Source organism: Pseudophryne corroboree, chromosome 1 (assembly GCF_028390025.1).
Source record: "Pseudophryne corroboree isolate aPseCor3 chromosome 1, aPseCor3.hap2, whole genome shotgun sequence".
Taxonomy (NCBI): Eukaryota; Metazoa; Chordata; class Amphibia; order Anura; family Myobatrachidae; genus Pseudophryne; species Pseudophryne corroboree.
In genome coordinates, this window is record NC_086444.1 from 93,834,961 (window position 1) to 93,859,677 (window position 24,717).

The 24,717-nt window shown below is 44.5% G+C and overlaps 1 protein-coding gene across 1 annotated transcript; it reads right to left on the reverse strand.

The window, feature by feature from the left end:
* Window positions 1-23,685, reverse strand: LOC135056408 (C-reactive protein-like). The gene is made up of 3 exons (XM_063961512.1): window positions 23,512-23,685; window positions 21,247-21,351; window positions 1-1,678 (listed from the first exon to the last, which is right to left on the reverse strand). Exons 2-3 carry the CDS (start codon window positions 21,314-21,316, stop codon window positions 1,014-1,016), a joined length of 735 nt encoding a protein of 244 aa, XP_063817582.1. The 5' UTR covers window positions 21,317-21,351; window positions 23,512-23,685; the 3' UTR covers window positions 1-1,013.
* Between the last annotated feature and the right edge of the window lie 1,032 nt (window positions 23,686-24,717).

The window sequence follows — 24,717 nt, forward strand, 5'->3', positions numbered from 1 at the left end:
CCCCCCCGATGCATCCGCAATCTAATTGCGAACGCATCGGATCTATGGTTGACCCCTGCCTGCACTGTCAGGTGGTCGGCAGCCATTTTTGTTCAGAGCGGCTGTGTGTTTTTTGTCCATTAGAGAAATATTTTGCTTTTGCGGTCAGAATTAGGCCCCTTAGCAATGATTCTGCATTGTGTATATTAATAAGAAGCTAGTATATTTGTTATCACAGGTATTTAAAGCAATTACAAATTACATCCTTTGTGTGCGTCTTTGTAGATTACATTTTCAAAAGCTGAATTTAACATCTTTATAAAGCAGTTATAATATGCCTTACTGCATGCTCCAGATATTATTGCATTATGCTAAGAAATCTATTAATTTACGTTTAAAACAATGGAAAAGTTGCATTTATATCAAATGCACCAATCTACATATTGCAAAAGCATTACAGTTCTGTAGATTTTTTTTTTAACTATTCTGCTTTATGCAAACTTGGTGGCTTAAGGGTATATTCATTATGCTAATTATCGGGGACCGATACATTTTGCGTTTGCTGCCGAGTGCCAGAGCAATTCATCATTGCTTCGGCGCGGAGACAGCAGATCACAAAATCAGCTGTCCCCACAAATTATTGGAAATTGTGGTGAAACGTAGCACTGCTGAGTATGACCTCAACAATGTTTCTGCATATGCGTGACCGTGGGTTCACTCATGCGTGAGCTCCGGCGGAAGGAGCCGAGAAGTGGCGGAGAGATCTGAATGGAGCCCTCTTTGCAACCAGGACTTCTTCCCATAGGGAAGGAGCTCGCTCAAGGAACAAACGCCATCTGGAGATGGAGCATGTTTCCCACAGTTAAGCTTGACAGTTGTCCATATCGGGAGTGAAAGGTAAGCAGAAGATATCTATGCTATCTTCTGCATTACATTTTTAATGAATGGCACTGAGACTTTTTTTTTTAAGGTAGGTAAAAATGTTAGTTTTCACCTTCTTTATTTACATGAAGTGATGATGGATAGACCCCTTATTACTTGTTTGTATTAGAGCACTGTGAGTAGGAGATGTAGGTCTTATCCCAAAACTTGCACTGCAACTGAGGCAGGACAGAAACTCTCCCTTTTTTCTCATACTGCAGGGCATTCCATCCAATGACGTTTCCACTGACAGTCTTATCAAGCACAGTCTTCCGCATGTTTTCAGCCGACAGAACATAATCCCACATATTGACGCTACTTATTTCCCCTACAAATGATTGCTTTTCAATAAATCCTCCACCAAATGAGTCTTGGTCTTGCCCTAATATTATGCTTGTTTCCGACTTGAGAACAAATCCTATCTTACTGCACACCCGTCTAGGATACAATTTGCCGTTGACCCAAAGCTGAATTTCCCCTGTACGGGAGTCCCAGCTCGCACAGATGTGGGTCCAGTCTAGGGAGTGTACATCTACAGTAAACTTGTATTCTTCCTTATTTATGTAAACAGAGCAAAAGTTTGGTGGACTTGGGTAAATGCGAAAGGCGTTGTTAGCTTCACGTGTAGCCAATGAGAAAAGAGCATAGCCTCGTGCTAGAGATGTGTAATATTGCAGGCAAACGGTGAGTTTGTTTAAGTCATTTTTCAGCTCTGGCTTCAGGATTACATGTGAGCTGACACCTCGTTCGGGAAAAAGGAAGACTTTTCCATTGAGATCTAGGAAAAATGTCAAATTAATAAACATTAGTTAGATAGCAATCAAGTGCATAAAGTGAAGTTCAGTACATGTGAATGGCTGTGTAATTAAAAAGAAAAATCGTACCAAATAACACATTGCATATTTGTGTGTTTATGTGCATTTAATGCCTTCTTCCTTTTTGGTGCACTAATGCTGTTGCATACTTCCAACATTTGGAACATTCGGTAATTACATTGCAACCTTGCAGCGCTGTGCTGAGTATTGAATATTTGCTGCATACTGAATTCAGAATATTTGGGTAATATCGCCAATATTTATAACAACAGTTATTAGTGTCTACTAAAATGGGACTTTATCTTATTTTCTAAAGTGTTGGCAATCTCAATGTTTGTTCTTGTGGAGTTTTATTGAAGGCTTTGTAGTTGTTGGGAGTGGGTTTAAATGACTATATACACATGGTTAGTAACCATTGTTATGCTGGCCATACATTAGGAAGACTCGCACTTACACTCACAACTATACCCCCCTCCGCCAGCTCCCTGGCGTACGTTAGATCGAAAGGTGCTTTCTCTTTCATCCACTAGGGGACACTGGAGTCGTATACAGTAGGGGTGTGAAGCTTGCAACCGGAGGTGTGGCACAATCTAAAAATTAGCATTGTCTGCACAGCCGGCTCCTCCCCCTTCACATCCCTCAGTTTGAAAAATTGTGCCAAGGAGGTAACGGGCACAGAAGGAGCTCCTGCTCCATTTCAATACTGAGACTGAGTTAACCTAATGTAAAGGGGAACGAAAGTATTAAGAATAGAGAGACAATGATCCCTACTAAAGGGGATCTGCATATCTCCTCAGAAAATCCGGAGCACAGAGTCAGCAGTGAGTACTGGTTGTAAAGGGCCCTAGTTATAGTTAAACTTTAGATACAGGGCATACAGTAACTAAGCCCTGGGACTCAGCAGCGCAGCTTTCCCCACCGTCCCTTTCCTTCCACTGGCGCTGTGACACACTCCCTGGTCAGCTATACAAGGGATCAGTGTTTAGATCCCGCTTCATGTCAGCTCCCCCGTCCGCCCCTCCTGCCACTACAAACGGAGGGCTGAGGGAGACACGCTGCAGCTGTCAACGGCACCGTATAACGCCACCGCTTAAGCACACGGCGGGCTGTTACAAAAGCGCGTCCCCTCCCGCCTCCCGCTGAAATCTCTCGCGGCTAGCAGCCGCAGCTTCCCCTGCACCCGCCGGGACTCGGGCTGTATTCCCCACACGCCTCCCGCCGTCGGCGCTAGTACGAGGGCGCGGGGGGCTGCAAAAAACTGACGGGGGAAAAACAGCAGCAGCGGCTTCTCGCTTCTCATACGCGGCTGCCTTATAACTTAATCCCTGGCAGGCTAGCAACAAGCTCCTCTGCCGCTCCCCTTCTTTTATAGACCTCCCGCGGCCAGGCAGCACTGGGGGACTTCTGTATAGAAGTTTCTTCTTGGCAGTAACAACGGGCTGGGGCAGCCGTAAAAGGGGGCAGAGTGACCACTTTAGTGATTATATATATATATATATATATATAAAATATATAGTGGCGGCAATTTTAAAACTATTAGAGGCGCCTAAAAGTTTCTATCAGAAGGTATACGCCCCCTTTAGAATAGTCAGGCTTCCAGACCAGTCATAGCAGAGGAACAAGTTTTTTTATGATAGAACACTGCTCCCTCTACTGGATATTTTATATATTAGGACTCTGCTGCAATGGATTTTCAATGTACTCTAACATAGAGTTGGATATATATATTTTCAAGGGACTTCTAAACAAAGGATCCCGACGAAATAAAGGGAACGACTGGATCACAAACCCGACCCCAGAACTGAAATACAGTTGGGTGTGCGCGGGTGACAACGGCTGGTGATATTTTTATTAATATTATTATTATTATTATTATTATTATTACTTAATTTTTTTTATATACGGATGGGTCCACATTTATCTTGACCTTTAATAGGATTAAGAGACTGGCCAGTTGGACTTAATTCCCTGCTGTAATGACTTAATCCCCTGCTGTATTGTTCGAGAACAATAGCCGAAGGGTTTTATGCTAATAAGTCATGTTGTGCCTATGCGCAGAAAACTAGTCTAGATAACCGGGGACCCATCTGTAGTATGTAAAGAAAAGAAAAAAAATCCAGCTAGATGAATTCGGTGTACCTTCAATATCCATCACCCGTTACGGTCTTTCTGGTCCTATTATAAAGGTGGAAAGCACTGAGCAGCGCTCTCTGGGGTAAGGCTTCAAATGTTAAAAGCACTTACCAAGAGCTTATTATGCGTGCACAAACTGTAATAAGATCAGCGCTAGTTTGGGTGACTCCCGGGTATGCGTTTCCTGTTTAGTTAAAGGCGCTCAACACGGGAGCAAGGTTCCGCCAGGTCAAGCTCTGACAAAGCTTTCGAAAGAAATGTCAAAATCCCCCAAACAGCAGTCAAAGGGGCTGAGGGATTATCAAAGACCATGGAGGTATTCTGATTTAACTTAATCCCTCCTGCGCAAGCATTATGCAATGTGAGCAAGGCGTTTCGGAGAACCCTCCCCATCTTACACGAAGGAGGATGAGGGTCTTATTATAGATGAAAGGGTGAGATATTGAGTCTGCCTTAGATCAGGAGCTTAGATTCCCTTATAAAAGCGGTTATGTAGATCCTACGCTTCCTGACGTAAGGAGTTCCGGAACCAGAGAGTTTTCGATTTATTTGTATCCCTCTCCTCGTTGACAAATGTCACCTATGTATAACGTGACCGCCTTAAAGGATATGTCATGTCGCAGGGTGCACACTGCATTAAAATCACATTTTATAACAGCACATTTGTCGCATGGGCTGGGCGTAAGAAAGTAGCCTGGAGGAAATTTCTCAGTTAGCGGAGCATATTCGAAAATCAGCGACTTATATGTGCCAGGGTCGCTAGTAGAATAGCGTCCCACATCTCGATTTCGGCCATTTCTACTAGAAGAATTTTATGGCTCAGAGAATGGCTAGTGGTCTACGATTCCAGGGAGTAGAGGCTACTCCATTTTGGGGGTTAGATATTTTATGAGTTCGACAAGTGGATTTTGCAGGCAACTACAGTGAAATCTACCGTTCTACCTATTTCTTACTCAAGCACCACTTCACACGTTAGAGGAGGTTGCTCGGGACCGGTGTTTAAGTTCATTCGATCGCTGTCGTACCTAGCCAGAAGACAGTCGACACCAGAAAAGCAGGACAAACCCATGACATGACGGTCTCCCTGCTCACCTGGGGTCCACCTTGGGGACGTTTGGGCCAAAACATCACGAGATGTCTGGGTCAGCAAGATATTTCCCAGGGTTACAGGATAGAGTTACAAGAGTGTACACTCAGGCTGTTTATTAGCAGTGCAAGGGCCTAGGGTGCCCGTTGCGAGCAGGGGCGTTACAGAAGGCAAATTCAAAGACTCCTACATACAAAGGTTTAAGTCGTCGGTCCCTGACCCTCAATGAGGAACGGGATTTTATTCAAAACTTTGGGTAATGCAAACTACCTTCATATTCCGATTAGGACCCCTCACCAAGCTTACTTAAGATTTGCGCCAGTGTGGGATCACTACCAAATCAGGGTCCTGCCATTCAGTCTATCATCAGCCCCAAGAATCTTTATAAAGAGCATAACAATAGTGGTGACAGGATTCAGACAGTTGAGGGTCACGATCATACCTTCTCAAGACGATCTACTGATATAGACCTCATCTCAGAAAAAGCTGATAAAGGATGCTCAGCATCTCATCAAAGTCTCTTTCAACATGGGTGGATTGTGAACTTCCAGAAATCCAACCTCATGCTAACTCAACGGATTCAATTCGTCTATCTCATCTTGGACAATATACAATTGAGAGTATTCCTACCAGAGCACTAGATCCAGGACCCACAAAGGTTAGTGGCTCAGGTACTAAGGACACAGACAGTTTCTCTACACCTCTGTGTGCTACTTCTCGAGAAGAGGGTGGCGTCATTCACAGCTTTCCGGTACGGCAGACTTCATTCCCGACCATTCCAGATGAAACTCATTGCTCAGGGAGCAGATTCGCACTGGCTTCTACATCGAAGAATCCAACTTCCACCACACATACGAACCTACTGATTTGGTGGTCGTTGCAAAAGAATCTCACAGCATGCAAGAGATTCAGCATTTGAGATTGGAGGATCCTGACAACGGACGCCAGTCTCAGAGGTTGGGATGCCGTCCTAGTGGTACAAAGTCCTAACGGTTTGCAGGTTCAAGATGGAATAAATCCAGTCAGTTATTGCGGGCTTAGAATATGAAGGGCAACCTGCCCAAATGCATTCTCGAACTGAGAGCAGTTTACAATGCGCTTCTCTTAGCCGCAGACCTAGTCATGGGTCAACACTTAAAGATACAGTCGGACAATGTCACGACGACTGCTTGCATAAACCATCAAGGGGGAACAAAGAGCAGGATGGCGTTAATGGAAGCCACAAAGATCTTGTTGTGGGCAGAAAGGCCAAACATCATCCTCTCGGCAGTGTTCATTCCAGGGTGGAAAACGGGGAAGCAGATGATCTCGGCTGCCAGGACATGCATCTGGGAAAGTGGTGCCTACATCCACAGATTTTCGACAGGGTGGTGAGGAGATGGGGTCTACCTCTAGTCAATCTAATGGCGTCTCGGCGAAACCATCAGCTGCCCAGATCTGTGTCCAGGACAAAATATCCAGCAGCAGAAGGAGTGGACGCAGTAACACTTCCTTGGTGTTACAGGAGGGTTTTTATTTCTCCACCTTTCCCACTCATACCCAGGGTTCTGAAACGGTTGAACCGAGAATGAATACGGGCAATTCTAATAGCACCAGATTGGCCCCACAGGAGTTGGTACTCAGTCCTGCGAGGGTTACTGGTGGAAGATCGTTGGCGATTACCTCAAAGGGAGGACCTGCTATCTCAGGGACCGTTCCAACACCAGACCTACATAGGCTGCGTTTAACGGCGGGGCTATTGTAAGAAACAGAGGGATACCAAGAACGACCGTTTCTACGATAATTACCACTAGGAAGCCGGTCACAGCCATGCACTACTACAGGATTTGGAAGATGTACATGGACTGGTGTCAAGAACGTGGGTGGAATTCGACGAACTTCCACTTATCCAGACTTCTGCTATTCCTTCAGACCGGTCTAGATATAGGACTAAGGCTGGGCTCTTTGAACGTTCAAATTTCGGCTCTCTCCACCCTATGTCAACAAGCGGTTAGCATTCTTGCCAGAGGTTCAAGCCTTTTTACAGGGGGTTCTGAGGATACAACCCCCTTTTCGCCCTTCAAATGCGCCATGGGACTTTAATTTGGGTTGGAAGAACAGAGCTGAACTATCTCTTTTGGAAGGTCACGTTATTGCTTGCCTTGGTTTCGGCCAGGCGGGATTCTAAGTTGGGAGCCCTATCGTGTAAGAGTCCTTTGAATGTCTCATGGGGTTAGAGCAGAACTCCGTACAAGAACAGGTTTCCTTCCTAAGGTGGTTTCGGGGTTTCACGTAAACCAGCCAATTGTGGTCCCATCTTTTCAGAGTCTCGCAGATGGGGAAGTGTCCTTGGATGTTGTCCGAGCTTTACGGGTATACGTACAAGTTACGTCGGCCTTCAAAATGTCGAACCATTGTTTGTTCTTTATGATGGGCCAAAGAGGGGTTGACCAGCATCTAAGCAGCTTTTGTCTAGATGGATTCCACTTGCCTTTTGGCAAGCTTAGGGTTCCTGTGGCAAACAGGTTCCGGTTCAGACGGGTGCTCCTACCAGATCAGTGGGTGCCTCGTGGAGGGCCATCAGAGGTGTTTTCACTACTCAACTTTGCAGAGCGGCGGCGTGGTCCTCAGCCCACGCGTTTGCAAAATTTTACAAGTTTGGTGCCTTTGCGTCCGGACACTCTAAGTTCGGACGTTTAGTTCTGCAGACAACTGACAGCACTCCCTCCCTGGGGGATAACTTTGTGACGTCCTCTACTGTATATGACTCCAGTGTCCCCTAGTGGATGAAAGAGAAAAGAGGATTTTGGTACTTACCGATAAATCCATTTCTCTGAATCCTCTAGGGGACACTGGACGCCCGCCTCGGTGCTGTCAACCTGCTGTGTTCAAGGTTCTTGTTCAAACAGTTTGTGCAAACAGCGTTGGTTTTTCTGTTAAGAGTTTCTTGGAAGCTGTTTGATATGTTGTACGGTTCGGTTCCTCGCCATTTGCTCTAGTTTCATGTCCTGCTCTCTCGGTCAAATTTTCCAAACTGAGGGATGAGGGATGTGAAGGGGGAGGAGCAGGCTGTGCAGACAATGCTAATTTTTAGATTGTGCCACACCTCCGGTTGCAAGCTTCACACCCCTACTGTATATAACTCCAGTGTCCCCTAGAGGATTCAGAGAAATGGATTTATCGGTAAGTACCAAAATCCTCTTTTTGCACCTTACGATTTATCGTACAATCCGCAATGGTACCCTACCCTAATCAACTGATCATATGTGCAGCACATATAATCATTTGATGTAATGTGTGATCTGCGGGGCTCTGCACCGCATTGTAATCGCATCCAAAACATGCACGATGTGCATGCGATGGGTCAAATGATGCATCGATATTATGTATTCGTACATGATATCGACCTAGTGTGTGGCCAGCAATAAGAAGACTGCTTAGGCTGGGCAGCTGTTCAGCTAACCAGTGTTTTTATAACATAGTGATTTTTTTTAGATGTTTTCTTAAATTTTAATAAAATTAAGGACTTATTCAGGACTTAAACAGAATGGAAAAACATAAAACCTATCATCTCTGGATCTATGGAACTACCAGCAAATCAGCTTGCCTTTCGCCCTCATGCAAATTCATCTGTGTATTTAAACGTATGTGATTTCATGACTTGCTTGTATTTGTTATTACCTGTCTGGTAGATGTTGCTCAGTGAAGCATAGTTTATTGATGCATATTGCCTGGTGTTTATGTAAACACATTACAAATTGCACAACTTGAGCAGTTAACCAATTGACTGAGACCTAGCCCCGTGTCTTAATCAGACTTACTATAACTTAACTTCAGGGGCAGCTTGTGTGGGAATTACAAAGTGACTATACATATTTAGAGCAGTACATCCAACATTAAACAACATCTGAGTTCAGGTAACTTCAACTTAAAAAGTTAAAAAAAAATTATGTACTGTCTTGTTATGAACTGAAGTGTCTGAATATGGCTAAGAATAGGAGATGCAAAAACAAAACTCTTTGAGCTACTGTATGTGTGCAACTGCTAGGATCTTGGGAAATAAAATCCAGAACTAATTGTAACAGTGACAAATAATGATTTGAATTGTGGCTATTACAGACTGGGATGTAGCTATACCGGGTTACCCTTTATTTAGAAATGACAAAATGGGAAAGGAGGAGGGGTAGCAGTGTCTGTTAAAAAGAGCATAAATTATCATAAAATACTGACAAAAGCCTTTGGGTGACTATAGAAATGGGAGAGAAGGACAAAGGAGGCAATTCAGACCTGAACGCTAGGCTGCGTTTTCGTAGAGCGGGCGATCAGGTCTAAACTGCGCATGCGTATGCACCGCAATGTGCAGGCGCATTGCACGGGTACAAAGCGGATCGCCACTCGGCGATGGGTTTGTGCGAAGAATCCGTTCGCACAGGCGTTTGTAAGAAGGAAGAAGGCGTTTGTGGGTGGCAACTGACCGTTTTCTGGGAGTGGTTGGAAAAACGCAGGCGTGTGCATGCATTTGCAGGGAGAATTCCTGACGTCAATTCCGGACCCGGACAAGCTGAAGTGTTTGCAGCGGCTGAGTAAGTTCAGGGCTACTCAGACACTGCACGGAATCTGTTTGTACAGCTCTGCTAAACATGCGTTCGCACACTTGCAAAGCTAAAATACACTCCCCCTATGGGCAGTGACTATGCGAACGCAGGACTGCAAAAAAAAACCTAGCGAGCGAACAGGTCTGAATTACCCCCATAATTCACACTGGGGTGATCTATAGACCACCAGGCCAGGAGGGAAAACTGGACAGGAAGCTGTTGCAGGACATCATTAAAATGGCTTTAAAAGGGGATGTAATAGCTATAGGAGACTTTAATTTACCTGATGTAAACTGGGAAGACTCTTTTGCAAGTTCCACTAGAAGTGGAGACTTTTACGTTCCTTGCAGGGAGCATCCCTCATGCAATTGGTGAGGAAGCTCACACGAAAAAATATAATATTAGACATAATACAAATGGCAATAGAATATCAGACATAAATGTGGGAGAAAACCTCGGATCCAGTGGCCATCAAGCAGTATAGTTTACTATAAAGACAGGAACGAACTCATGTCACAAAAAACCGCAAAGGTGTTGGATTTTAGGAAGGCTGATTTTGCACAGATGGGGAGATGTGTAAGCGATTCATTGGCAAATCGTAGGAACTTGGAATGAGTGCAGGAGAGGTGGGTAAAATTAAAAACTGTGGGGTAGATGTATTAACCTGTAGAAGGCATAAGGAAGTGATAAAGCAGTGTTAAGTGCAAGGTGATAATGCACCAGCCAATCAGCATTTAACTGTTAATTTACATATGGGAGCTGATTGGCTGGTGTGTTTATCACTTTGCACATATCACTGGTTTATCACTTCCTTATGCCTTCTCCAGGTTAATACATCTGCCCCTGTGTTACTAAAAGCAACAGACCTTTGGATTAGGAAAAGCACAAGGAAATGGAAGCCAGTGTGGTGTACAAAAGAGGTATCAACTAGTGTGAAAGCCAAAAATATGACCTTTAGGAAATATAAGCAGACTAAATAATTATGTTTGCTCAGTATTCACTTTAAAAAGAGAGGGGAAGGGGCCACAGTTAAGTCACAACATTCATAAAAATTAGGTTGATACAAGCACATTTACAGAGGAAAAGGTCCTAACAGCAGTACCGGATTTCCCAGTGGCGGCACCTACTGGAGGTGGCACTGCAGTTACCCCCTCATATGATCTTTCTTGTTAATGCTGTCCAACAATGGTGACAGTCATCCCAGGATCAGCAAATGATTGGATGGGAATGGGGGTCACTGGTCGTGAGAGAGGTAGTCGTGGGAGAGGGGGTCGTGGTTGGGGGGTGTAAGGAGGTAGAGGGTACCTGCTGCCAGATCCCAGAATGGAGGCTTCCTGAATGGGTGAAGCCGGAGACTGCTATGTTTATGCGGAGCCTATCAGAGCTCTGCATCTGTGATTCATTGCCCTGCCCCATGTATCAGAGCACTAGCAGCTCTTGAACCTGGCTCTCATAGGCTGCTGCCTGTGATGGAGGAGGCTGATGGAAATCAGATGGTGGGGGGCGGGGTTGCTGATAATGTTGTGCCTAGGGGCAGCATGATGCTTAAATCTACCACTGCCTAACAGAACTCTTAAAAGTGAAGGTGGATACATAAGTGGGGCCACATGGGATACATCCAAAGATACTAAAATAGCTTAAAGGGGCACTGATAACACCATTAATAGAGTTAGTTAACCAGTTGCTAACTACAGGAGTAATTCCAAAGTACTGGGAAGTAGCGCAGGTTGTCCCACTGCACAAAAGTGGAAGCAAGGAAGAGTCAAGCAACTATCTACCAATGAGCCTTACATCAGTAGTAGGGAAATTGATGGAAAAAACATTATTAAAAGTAAGAATTGTGGAATATGTCAAATCCAGCAATTTACATTATCCCAAACAGCTTAGATTTACTGAGGGGAGATCATGCCAAACAAATCTTATTCACTTCTTTGACTGGGTGACTAAAACAATAGATGAAAGAGGGGTCGTTGATGTAGAATATCTAGACTCTAATAAGGCTTTTGACACATTGTAGACTGCTAATTAAAATCAAAAGCGTGGGTTTGAATTCTAAGATGGTTGAAAGGATAAGAACTTTGTTGCAGGATAGCATTCTTTAAATGAGGCGAAGTATTAGAACACGAGGACATGCACTGACACTGGAGGGAGGGAGGTTCAGTGGAAATTTAAAGAAATAGTACTTCACAGAAAGAGTAGTGGATAAGTGGAATAGCTTCCCATCAGAGGTGGTAGAGGCTAAGACAGTAGAGCAACTTAAACATGCATGGGCTAGACAGAAGGATATAAGGACACAAGGAACTAAGGTTCAAATAGGGGTGAAGTTGCCAAAAGGAAAATATGGAGCAGACTAGTTGAGCCAAGTGGTTCTTATCTGCCATCAAATTCTATGTTCCTATAGTAGGCGTGGCCAAGCCACTTGTGGGTTTAGCCACAACTACAGTGGCCTCTTTAGCTTTCATTTCAGTGAGAGTACATTACAAAGACAAGCAGCATTTAAATATACTGTATGCTTCTACATTTATTTGGCTTGAAGAACATAACACCCTCCTGCTTTGTAACAGATGTATGTTTAATATATGCAGATTGAATGAATTCGTAAAAACATCTAAAAGCATTAAATGCAATCAATATACACATTAATGGTCAGGTGTGTCCCTGTTCCCAGAAATGTTGGGGCCCTTTTAAAATGTTGCAGGGAGGCCAACAAATGTCTACTTACACCCTTGCTTTCCACAATTGCTTAGAATAACAAATATTCAACAGTGACTCCTCGTTAAGTTGGAGAATTCCATCTAAGTTACACTATGGATTTCAAGAATGGCTAATATCCTAAGACAGAGGTTCTCAAACGCTGTCCTCATGGCACCCCAATGGTCCAGGTTTTAAGTTTAGCCATGCCTGGCCGAAAGTGACTTAATTAGCACCTCAGTCAATTTGATTTAACCATCTGAGCCATGAGTATACCTAAAACCTAGACCATTGGGATGCCTTGAGGACCGCGTTTGAGAACCTCTGTCCTAAGGTGAATACGTTGTTTCTGCCTGATGACTCCTAGTGGACATAGGATTTTAATAACCTACCGATAAATCATTTTCTCGTAGTCCGTAGAGGATGCTGGGGTCCACATTAGTACCATGGGGTATAGACGGGTCCACTAGGAGCCACTGAGAGTTTGAGAGTGTGGGCTGGCTCCTCCCTCTATGCCCCTCCTACCAGACCCAGTCTAGAAACTGTGCCCGAGGAGACGGACAACTTAGAGAGAAGGATTTTATACAGATAGTTGCGAGATTAACACCAGCTCACGCACAAGGCAAACCAAGTTATCCAGCTTGAAACATCAGCAACGGCTGAACAATATTACGTAACCAAATAACAAGACAGTACTCAACCAAGAACTAAGCAGTGCTGAACTAAGTAACCACTGCAAGATCATGAAGTGCTGGGCGGGCGGCCAGCATCCTCTGTGGACTACGAGAAAAGGATTTACCGGTAGGTAACCAAAATCCTATTTTCTTTTACGTCCTAGAGGATGCTGGGGTCCACATTAGTACCATGGGTATGTACCAAAGCTCCCAGAACGAGAGGGAGAGCGCGGAGGCTCCTGCAGAACTGATTGACCAAACTTCAGGTCTTCAGCGGCCAAAGTATCGAACTTGTAGAACTTTGCAAACGTGTTCAACCCAGACCAAGTAGCCGCTCGGCAAAGCTATAAAGCCAAGACACACCGGGCAGCCGCCCAGGAAGAACCCACTTTACGAGTAGAGTGGGCCTTAACAGACGTAGGACACGGCAATCCTGCCGTAGAATACGCATGCTGGATAGTGAACCTGATCCAGCGAGAAAGCATCTGCTTAGAAGCAGAACACCCAAGTTTCTTGGGATCATACAGGACAAACAGAGAGTCTGATTTTCTGTGACGAGCAGTCCTCTTCACATAGATTTTCAGAGCTCTTACAATATCCAAGGACTTTGATGAAATTGAGTAGTCAGAAGCTACTGGCACCACAATAGGTTGGTTGATATGAAATGCCGACACAACCTTCGGAAGGAGCTGCTGACGTGTCCGGAGCTCAGCTCAATCTTCATGGAAGATCAAGTAGGGGCTCTTACAAGACAAAGCCCCCAACTCCGACACACGTCTAGCAGATGGTAAGGCCAACAAAGTGACAGCCTTCCACGTGAGAAATTTTGCCTCAACCTCCGGTAGAGGCTCGAACCAATCCGATTGGAGGAACTGTAACACCACGTTAAGATCCCAGGGCGCCGTAGGCGGCACAAAGGGAGGCTGGATGTGCAGAACCCCTTTCACAAAAGTCTGAACCTCAGGGAGGCAAGCCAACTGTTTCTGGAAGAAAATGGACAGGGCCGAAATCTGGATCCCAAACGCAGGCCCATAGACACATAGAATTTGACGGCAGATAAGAACTACTTGGCCCATCTGGACTGCCCCCCCCCCCTTTTTTTTACACATTATTTTTTATCTCTAACCGTTTTTGATCCTTATTTCTTTGTAAGGATATCCTTATATCTATCCCATGCATGTTTAAATTGCCCTACTGTCTTAGCATCTACCACCTCTGATGGGAGGCTATTCCACTTGTCCACTACCCTTTCTGTGAAATAATTTTTCCTCAAATTTCCCCTGAACCTCCCCCTCTCCAGTCTCAGTGTATGTCCTCATGTCCTATTGCTTCTCTTCATTTGGAGAATGTTTCTCTCCTGGACTTTGTTAAAACCCTTGATATATTTGAAAATTTCTATCATGTCCCCCCTTTCCCTTTTCTGCTCCAAACTATACATACTGAGATTTCTTAGTCCTTCTGAGTATGTTTTGTGATGTAGGCCATGCACCATTTTAGTTGCCCTTCTTTGTACAGTTTCTAATGTATTAATATCCTTTTGAAGATATGGCCTTCAGAATTGAACACAGTATTCTAGATGAAGCCGTACCAATGACCTATACAGTGGCATTATTACTTCTTTCTTTCTGCTGCTGATTCCTCTCTGGTATCCGTTTGGATGGTCAACCATGTTATGGTCGACAGTCATTAGGTCGACCACTATTGGTCGACATTGACATGGACACATTGTCGACACGTGAAAAGGTCGACATGAGTTTAAAAAAAAAACTTTGGGGGCACTTTTCCATACTCTACGATCCACGTGGACTACGATTGGTAACGGTAATCTGTGCTGAGCGCAGCGGTAGTGGAGCGAGGCACCTTTCCTGAAGCATTGCGAGCGAAGCGGTGCACTAATTGGGGTTCCCTGTCACTTTACGCAAAAAATTACATCAAAAAAAGTAAACAAATTTCATGTTGACCTTTTCATGTGTCAACCTTCCATGCGTCGACCATTTTCGTGTGTCGACATTTTGTCCATGTTGACCATGCCTGTGTCGACCAATAGTGGTCGACCTAATGACTCGACCATAACATGGTCGACCATTCATACCGGAACCTTCCTCTCCTAATGCAGCAAAGCATCTGACTAGCCTTCCTCATTGCTTTGTTACATTGCTTACCTGCCATTAAGTCACCTGAAAGAGTGACTCCTAGATCCCTTTCCTCCTAAGTAGTTTCCAGTTTGCCATTAATACTATATTTAGCCTTTGGATTTTTAAGACCCAAGTGCATGATTTTGCATTTTTTGGCATTAAACTGTAATTGCCACACCTTTGACCATTCCTCTATTCTACCTAGATCCTTAATCATTTGTTTTACCCCACCTGGTGTGTCTACCCTGTTGCATACCTTTGTGTCGTCTGCAAAAAGGCATACTTTCCCTTTAATGCCATTTGCAATGTCACCAATAAAGATATTAAAAAGCACTGGCCCAAGTACAGATCCCTGGGTTACTCCACTGGTAACATTTCCCTCCTGTGAATGCACTCTATTTACCACAACTCTCTGTTTTCTATCCTTCAACCAAGATCTTATCCATTCAATAATCCTAATATCCAATCCCAAACTTTCAAGTTTATTTAGCAGTCTGCGATGTGGAACAGTGTCAAAAACCTTACTAAAGTCTAGATAAGCTATATCCATGGCTCCACCTTTATCCATCACTTTAGTCATACAGTCAAAAAAGTCAATAAGATTTGTTTGACATGATCTCCCCCCCAGTGAAACCATGCTGTTTGGGATCCTGTAAATTGCCGGATTTGAGATAATCTACAACTCTTTATTTTAAGAGTGTTTCCATCAATTTCCCTACTTCTGATTTAAGACTTACTGGTTTGCACTTGTTTGCCTCTTCCTTGCTTCCACTTTTGTGCAGTGGGACTACATTTGCTCTTTTCCAGTCCTCTGGAATTACTCCTGTAGCTAATGAATGGTTGAATAATTCTGCCAATGGTGCTACGAGCACCTCTTTAAGTTATTTTAGTATCCTTTGATGTATCCCATCTGGACCCATAGATTTGTACACCTTCAGCTTTGAGAGTTCTGTTAGGACCTTCTCCTCTGTAAATGTACTTGTTTCAGTTTCCTTAATATCCCTGCAACTTAACTGTGGCCCCTTCCCCTCTCTTTCAGTAGTAAATACTGATCAATAATAATTATTAAGATTATCTGCTATTACATTGTCTCCCTCAACAAGACTCCCAGTCTCTGTCTTTAGTTTTATTATTCCACCTTTTGTTTTTCTCCTTTCGTTTATATACCTAAAAAAAGTTTTGCCTCCTTTACCCACTGACTGGGCCATTTTCTCCTCAGCTTGTAGGAAGAGGAGAAACTGTCCCAGTTGAAACTCAACTGTAGGAAACTTCTTGGACTCACACCAAGATACATATTTTTTCCAAATACGATGTTAATGTTTAGACGTTACTCCTTTCCTAGCCTGTTACAGGGTAGGAATAACCTTGTTCGGAATGCCCTTCCGAGCTAATATCTGGCGTTCAACCTCCATGCCATCAAACGTAGCCATGATAAGTCTGGATAATCGAACGGTCCCTGTTGTAGCAGGTCCTCCTGAAGAGGAAGAGGCCTCAGCTCTTCCAGCAGTAGATCCAGAAGATCCGCGTACTAAGCCCTTCTTGGCCAGTACGGAGCAATGAGGATTGCCTGAACTCTTGTTTTCCTTATGAGTTTTAGAACTCTTGGAATGAGTTGAAGTGGAGGAAACACGTACACCGACTGGAACACCCACGGAGTCACTAGGGCGTCCACCGCCACGGCTTGTGGGTCCCTCGACCTGGAACAATATCGCCGAAGCTTCTTGTTGAGACGAGAGACCATCATGTCTATTTGAGGTACACCCCAAAGATCTGTTACCTCCATGAACACCTCCAGATGGAGTCCCCACTCTCCTGGATGGAGATAGTGTCTGCTGAGAAAGTCCGCTTCCCAGTTGTCTACCACCAGATTGAAGATTGCTGAGAGCGCCAACGCGTGTTTTTCTGCCCAGAGGATGATTCTTGTTACCTCTGGCATCGCAGCTCTGCTCTTCGTTCTGCCCTGTCTGTTAATGTAAGCCATTGTCATTACATTGTCCGAATCGCAGAAGATGGGCCACTTGAAGAAGACCGTTGTAGACGGATCTTAGTTCCAGAATGTTTATTGGAAGGCTGGATTCCAGGCCTGGCCACTGTCCTTGGATGGTTTCCCCCTGGTTGACTGCTCCCCAGCCCCAGAGACTTGCATCCGTGGTCAGAAGGACCCAGTCCTGAATCCCAAACCTGCGGCCCTCCAGAAGGTGGATCAGATGCAGCCACCAGAGGAGTGAAATCTCGGCTTTTGGCGACAGACGTATTCTCTGGTGCATGTGTAGATGAGATCCCGACCACTTGTCCTGGAGATCCAGTTGGAAGGGCCGAGCATGAAACCTTCCGTACTGTAGAGCCTGCACTGATGAACCGAAACCTGGGCTGGCTTCAGGACATCCCGGACCATTGTTTGTATCACCAACGCTTTCTCCTCCGGGAGAAACATCCTCTGCACTTCCGTGTCGAGGATCATTCCCAGAAAAGACAACCTCCTGGTCGGCTCCAAATATGATTTTGGAAGATTCAAGATCCAACCGTGTTCCCTGAGCAGATGAGTCGTGAGAACAATGGACTGCAACAACTTCTCCCTGAACGATGCCTTTATCAGCAGATCGTCCAGATATGGGATTATGTACATCCCCTGTCTGCGGAGGAGAACCATCATCTCTGCCATCACCTTGGTGAACACCCACGGTGCTGTGGAGAGGCCGAATGGCCGTGTCTGGAATTGATAGTGACTATCTAACAGTGCAGATATGAGATAAGCCTGGTGAGGCGGCCAAATTGGAATGTGGAGGTACGCATCCTTGATATCCAGGGATACCAGAAACTCTCCCTCCTTCAGACCTGAAATCACTGCTCTGAGAGACTCCATTTTGAATTTGAACACCCTCAGGTAAGGGTTCAACGATTTCAAGTTCAAAATTGGTCTGACCGAACCATCCGGTTTCGGTACCACGAAAAGGTTTGAATAATAACCCTTGTTTTGCATATGAGGTGGAACTGGGACAATGACCTGTGACTTTTCCAATTTTAGGATGGCTTCCTGTGGGATAGCCCTGTCTGTCAGCAAAGCTGGCAAGCCTGATTTGAAAAATCGGTGATGCGGGAGTTCTCGAAACTCCAGTCTGTACCCCTGGGACACAATATCCTGTACCCAGAGATCCAGGCCGGATGATACCCAGACGTGTCTGAAACGTCTGAGTCTTGCACCCACCAGCCCGTCCTCCAGGCTTTGAGGTCCACCGTCATGCTGAGGATTTTGAGGAACCAGAAGCAGGTCTCTGGTCCTGGGAGCCTGCGGGTGCAGGCTTTCTGGATTTTACCCGACCACCTCTAAAGAAAGTGGTAGGAGGCTTGGACTTTTTTGCCTTAGCGGTCCGAAAGGACTGCGGCACAGCTGAAGAAAATGGTTTCTTCGTAGAAGGTGTAGCAGAGGGAAGGAAAGGTAACTTACCAGCGGTTGCCATGGAAATCCACGCATCCAACGCTTCCCCAAATAGAGCCTGACCTGTGTAGGGTAGGTTCTCCACACTTCTTCTGGATTCCGCGTCTGCAGACCATTGGCGTAGCCAGAGTCCCCTGCGGGCTGAGACCGACATGGAAGATATCCGTGCAGTCAGCGTACCCAAGTCCTTCATGGATTTCACCATGAACCCCGCAGAATCCTGTATGTTACGTAAAAACAATTTAATGTCACTTCTATCCATTGTATCCAAATCCTCTAGTAGTATGCCTGACCACTTTACTATGGCTTTAGAGATCCATGCACAGGCAATAGTGGGCCTTAACGTGACTCCTGAAGCAGTGTATATGGATTTGAGCGTGGTGTCAATCTTACGATCAGCCGGTTCTTTTAACGCTGTAGATCCAGGGACAAGCAAAACCACCTTTTAGACAGTCTGGAGACAGATGCATACACAATGGGTGGGTTTTCCCATTTTTACCTATCTTCCTCAGGGAAGGGAAAAGCAATCAGAACCCTTTTTGGGATCTGGAATTTATTTTTCAAATATAGGGGGTAATTCCAAGTTGATCACAGCAGGATTTTTGATAGCAATTGGGCAAAACCATGTGCACTGCAGGGGAGGCAGATATAACATGTGCAGAAAGAGTTAGATTTGGGTGGGTTATTTTGTTTCTGTGCAGGGTAAATACAGGTTGAGTATCCCATATCCAAATATTCCGATATACGGAATATTCCAAAATACGGACTTTTTTGAGTGAGAGTGAGATAGTGAAACCTTTGTTTTTTGATGGCTCAATGTACACAAACTTTGTTTAATACACAAAGTTCTTAAAAATATTGTATTAAATGACCTTCAGGCTGTGTGTATAAGGTGTATGTGAAACATAAAATTAATTGTGTGAATGTACACCCACTTTGTTTAATGCACAAAGTTATAAAATATATTGGCTAAAACTACCTTCAGGATGTGTGTGTAAGGTGTATATGTAACATAAATGCATTCTGTCCCATCACCATGATATCTCATTATGGTATGCAATTATTCCAAAATACGGAAAAATCCGATATCCAAAATACCTCTGGTCCCAAGCATTTAGGATAAGGGATACTCAACCTGTACTGGCTGCTTTATTTTTACACTGCAAATTAGATTGAAGATTGAACACACCACACCCAAATCTAACTCTCTCTGGACATGTTATATCTGCCTCCCCTGCACTGCACATGGTTTTGCCCAATTGCTATCAAAAATCCTGCTGCGATCAACTTGGAATTACCCCCATAGTGTTTAATTCTTTAGACGCAGGAAAGGTTAGCAAGGCTTTCTTATTGTCAGTGAAGTAAGCCTCCTCAACCTGCTCAGGTGTGGTGTCATTAATGTTTAACACATCTCTAATGGCCTCAATCATGAGCTGCTCTCCCTTAGCAAGGGATGCCGCTCCCCTCAGCACCTCCCCATCACCGTCTGCAGTATCAGAATCGGTATCCGTGTCATCTTGCATAATTTGGGCAAGTGCACGTTTCTGTGGGAACATGCTGGACGATTTTGCAGGAATAGGGAAAGAGCCTGACCAAACTGCCATAGATTTCTTCAACACCTGAGTTTCAGGTTAGGGTATTAGCTACCTTAGTAGAGATCTGAGAGATCATTCCTTTGATAGAAGTTAACCACTCAGGTTCAACAATAGGGATCTGAGACAAAGCATTACAATCCTGTGTACATAGAATGGATCCCTCCTGCAGCATGACACAGAGTCCCTATTAAACACCACACGCACACACACACACACACGGAAATGTCAGACACAGTTTCCCCACAAGTATGCCACAGAGAGACAGAGATTGGAGCCAACCCACACACAGCGCTTTTTGAGGTAGAACTAATGAAACTACCAGCGCTGTCTGTGTACCTTAATAGACTACACAGACTTTACACAGCCCCCCCCCCCCTTCTACAACCCCCTGGTACCGCACAGGATAGCTGGAGTTGCTTGGAGGGACAGCTCTCCCTGTCAGCGTCTGTTGTACAGGAACTGCAGGCAGGAAAATGGCACTGAACGCTGCTGGGTCCGCTCTGAGGAGAAGCTCCGCTCCCTGAACATGGCGCTGCTTCCCGCTCTTCATTATATTATACTGGCCTGAGGATTTCTGCTGGCAGCGATCCGGGGACCCTGACAGGCTTGCTGACCAGTGTAGGGTATAGACGCTGGCTCAGGGTGCCTCTCGAAGAGCAGCACTAAGTACCACTGAGCCCCAGAGCGCAGTTAGTACTGCGCTCCCTACCCTGTTGCCGCCATCTTCACACCGGCTCCTCGCTTGCCACTCGCCACCAAATTCTTCTGGCTCTGTAAGGGGGTGGCGGCATGCTGCGGGAGTGAGTGGTAGCCTGGAGCGGCTAACGATCAGCGCCCTCAGGAGCTCACTGTCCTGTCAGCGGAGATAGTGGCTCAGATCCCACAGGGCAAACACTACTCCCCCCCTAGTCCCTTGAAGCAGGGAGGCTGTTGCCAGCAGTCTATACCCCATGGTACTAATGTGTACCCCAGCATCCTCTAGGACGTAAGAGAAATAAAGTTTATATGGGAGACACACAGAAGCACAGTGATCCATCTGCACCTATTTTTGCACTATTTGCACAACAAGGAGTATGTGGACTTCTTTGATAAGTGGCTCTGTGGGAATGCTTTGTGAAGCTCTTTCCGCTATTGTGATGGGAGGAGCTTAATGTATATGCTATAAACATCTACATAATTTATATTTCTTAACATTTGTTAACTTACCTTCTTGTGCCAGAGATACGGTGAGAAATACAAAGTATAGTACAAAAATGCCCATCTCTTTCAAAGACATTATGGCCTTTTTTTAATATACCTTGGGATCAGTTCCTGCAAGTACACAATACATGGCCAATCAGTTTAGTACGGAGTAAGTTCTCATGCTGCATCACAATACATAACTTGCTTTTACATTAATAGATATTGTTAATATAAGATGTATAGGGGCATATGTACTATTAATCACCCGCAGAGAGAGGGTCTCCAAAAGAAGCTCAGCCCTGCGATGTTTAAGAAGTGAAATGATTGCAAAAGCCATCATTTCACTTCTCCCTCAGAAGCAGGCGAAACTGGGAGGGGCGGTGCTGACCACGCAGGTATGTTGTCCAGGTGTGAAGGAGGAACCTTCTGCTGGTTAGTTTTCTGCAAAACCAACCAGTCCTTAGGCTACAGCTATTAACGCTGTCCTTATATGGTGTTAGCTTTCGGGGGCAAACTCGGATGGTAAATCTGACAGCTTTGCAGCCCCCATTGAAACTTGTATGGGGGCTGCAGCTTCTGCCGGAAATGGATGCACTGTGGCAGATATGGTGATATCTGCTGGGATCCTTGCTTAATACATTTGGGGAATCCTAAATATTGCAGGTACAACCCGAAAACAGGTGTTTTGAGGGAATATGCCGCAAATATTATTTTAGAAATATGTCCTGTAAAGTCATTAGTGGGATATTATAAATACATCTCCTAATGTGGGATATTCTAATTAGAGATGTGGGTTCAGATTTACTGGGTTCTTAATGCCAAATTTGGTCAAGATCGGATTTATCCAGATTTTTTTATGGGCTATCCAAAACCCATGACAGCCGGATAGCCAATAAGTTGCCGTTTTGAGATCCAAGTTAATTCGGGCAAATCCAAACATGCACATTCTTAATTATAATATGGGTGCATCATTATCATTATGACAAAAGTACTATCATTTTGTGTGTGTTTAAACCATTTCCATACTTTATCAGAACTTTGGGGCTCTGTTATACACAAATTTAGACTATGAATAACCTGTTCTAAACGTAATAATAAATATCTATATTTTTCAATAAACTGGAATCTTTCTGCACATATGATAAAAAATAACGTCCCTACATATTAATGAATGTTATGCTTTTGTATATAGCTATTTAATGAAGAATTTACAGTAAATGTGCAAACAGATAAAAAAATCCAAAAGTATCTAAGATTGTAGTATTCCGATTGATTGTTTTCATGAAAGATTCACGGACAAAAGATCTTATCAAAATACATTTTTGGAATACAAGTCACTGTAAGTCATTTGCTCCTATACTTATATAAGAACACTTTGTACATATTTGTCACTAGAAAACGATGCTACAAAATAAGTCAGTTGACCAATAGTAAGAGTGCCAGTGCCCAGCCCATTCAGAGGCAGAGAGCAATGTGCACGTAAATGAACAATACAGAATTTACAGGAATGGGACTCTGGGGCAGATGTATTAAGCCTGGAGACGGCATAAGGAAGTGATAAACCAGTGATAAGTGCAAGGTGATAAACGCAACAACCAATCAGCTCCATTATGTCAATTATCAGGAGCTGATTAGCAGGTGCGTTTATCACCTTGCACTTATCACTGGTTTATCACTACCTTATGCCGTCTCCAGGCTTAATACATCTGCCCCAATGTGTCTTGTACTAAACCATCACTACAGTATATGTTGAATGTTTAAATATATCACTTGTACACATCCAGGAGTCCCAGTCATTGTCACTGTCTTCTGACATCCTGCAGAGGTTCCCAAATTCAGTCCTCAGGGAGCATTAAAAGTCCTGGTTTTAAGTATATCCATGCTTAAGCACAGCTGACTTAATTAGTACCTCAGCCAGTTTGATTATACCATTTGTGCACAAGCAGGGATATCCTTAAAACCAGTTAGTGATACCTGAGGACCAAGGGGCAGATTTATTAAGCCTGGTGAAGTGATAAAGTGGAAGGTGATAATATACCAGCCAGTCAGCGCCTAACTGTAATTTTTCAAACCCAGCCTGTAACATGGAAGTTTGGAGCTGATTGGCTGGTGCGTTATCACCTTCCACTTAATCACTTCACCAGGCTTAATAAATCTGCCCCCAAGTTTGAGAAACCCTGCCATACTGTGCTTCATTGTGTAGGAATAAGGTGGAGGTGAAGAGAGTGCTCTATGCAGGTCATTTGCTATAAGACTTATCTTACTACCAGAAGAGTTGTAACTTCTCACCTTTGATATGTGGTCTCCAGAAGTCTTTTCTGTCCCCTCCTGTTACTGCTTTCTTGTATCGTGCATTGATAGTGTTACATAATACTGGGGTCAGCTTATAAAGACCCAGTGACAGCCCATTTCTTGAACGTTAGAAGAGATGTTGGCCAGTGCCCATTCCTGCCATAACACTGTGGATTACAAAACAATTCTGATTCTACAGATGGAACAGATCTTCTTGTTTGGCTAGGAAAGGACTTTTGGAATTGAGCAATTATTATGTTTTTCCTTCTAATTGGTCCCATGTTTCTGGACTATAGATCTAAATTACATGGAGAAAAACAAACCAGTTCTGAAAATCGCCCAGATCTGAAATTATAAGCAGAATATTCAGTGGTGCCAGGAGAGGGTAGCCTTGCCCCTGTGATACAAGAGCATGCCCCATTCAGTAAAACCACCTGCAGCATGTAAAGAGGGCACTCATATTCCTCATGGGGCATGCCCACATTCACAGATATTTGGCAATACCCCCTATAACTAGTGCATGATAAATTTCCTGCAGGCCTGGTCAGTGTTGAACTGGGGCATGAAGGTCCTACCAAGGGGATACAGTGGTAAGGGCCCATGCTTTGGTGTGTGGCCAGTCACCACAGAGGCTTGGCTAACCTAAAACAGGCATATTTATCTCAACAGCAACTATTCATGACACATACCTCCACCCTTGAGTATTTTAATCCTTCCAAAAACAGAATTAATGGTTTGTCTTGAGGTATCTGAGAAGTTTCCCTGCTAGAACCCCAGGGGTATTTCATTTAATTTAATTTAGGGTCTGGAATGTTTTGGATTTCTCCAGGAAAGAGATTCAACACTTTCTTCAGACTAATAGGCCCCACACTGGTCGATCTGACTGAAAGATATAAACGATCTCATTCATTAATGAACGAGATACCGTTCATATCTTTCAGTGTGGATGCACAAGCGATGAACGATGCGCGGCCCCGTCGCTTGTGCATGCAGGCCAATATGGACGATCTTGTCCATATTTGCCTGCACTTCTGTGTATCCGGGTGACGAGGGGAGTAAAGGAACTTCACTCCCCCCGTCACTGCCCCCCCCCCCGGCGGGCAGTGACGGGGGGATCCGTTGTCGGGCAGCTCGGCTGCGGATCGGTAAATGTGTAGGGCCCTTTAGCATCTCTGGACTGCATGCACGACCCCTTTGCCATTT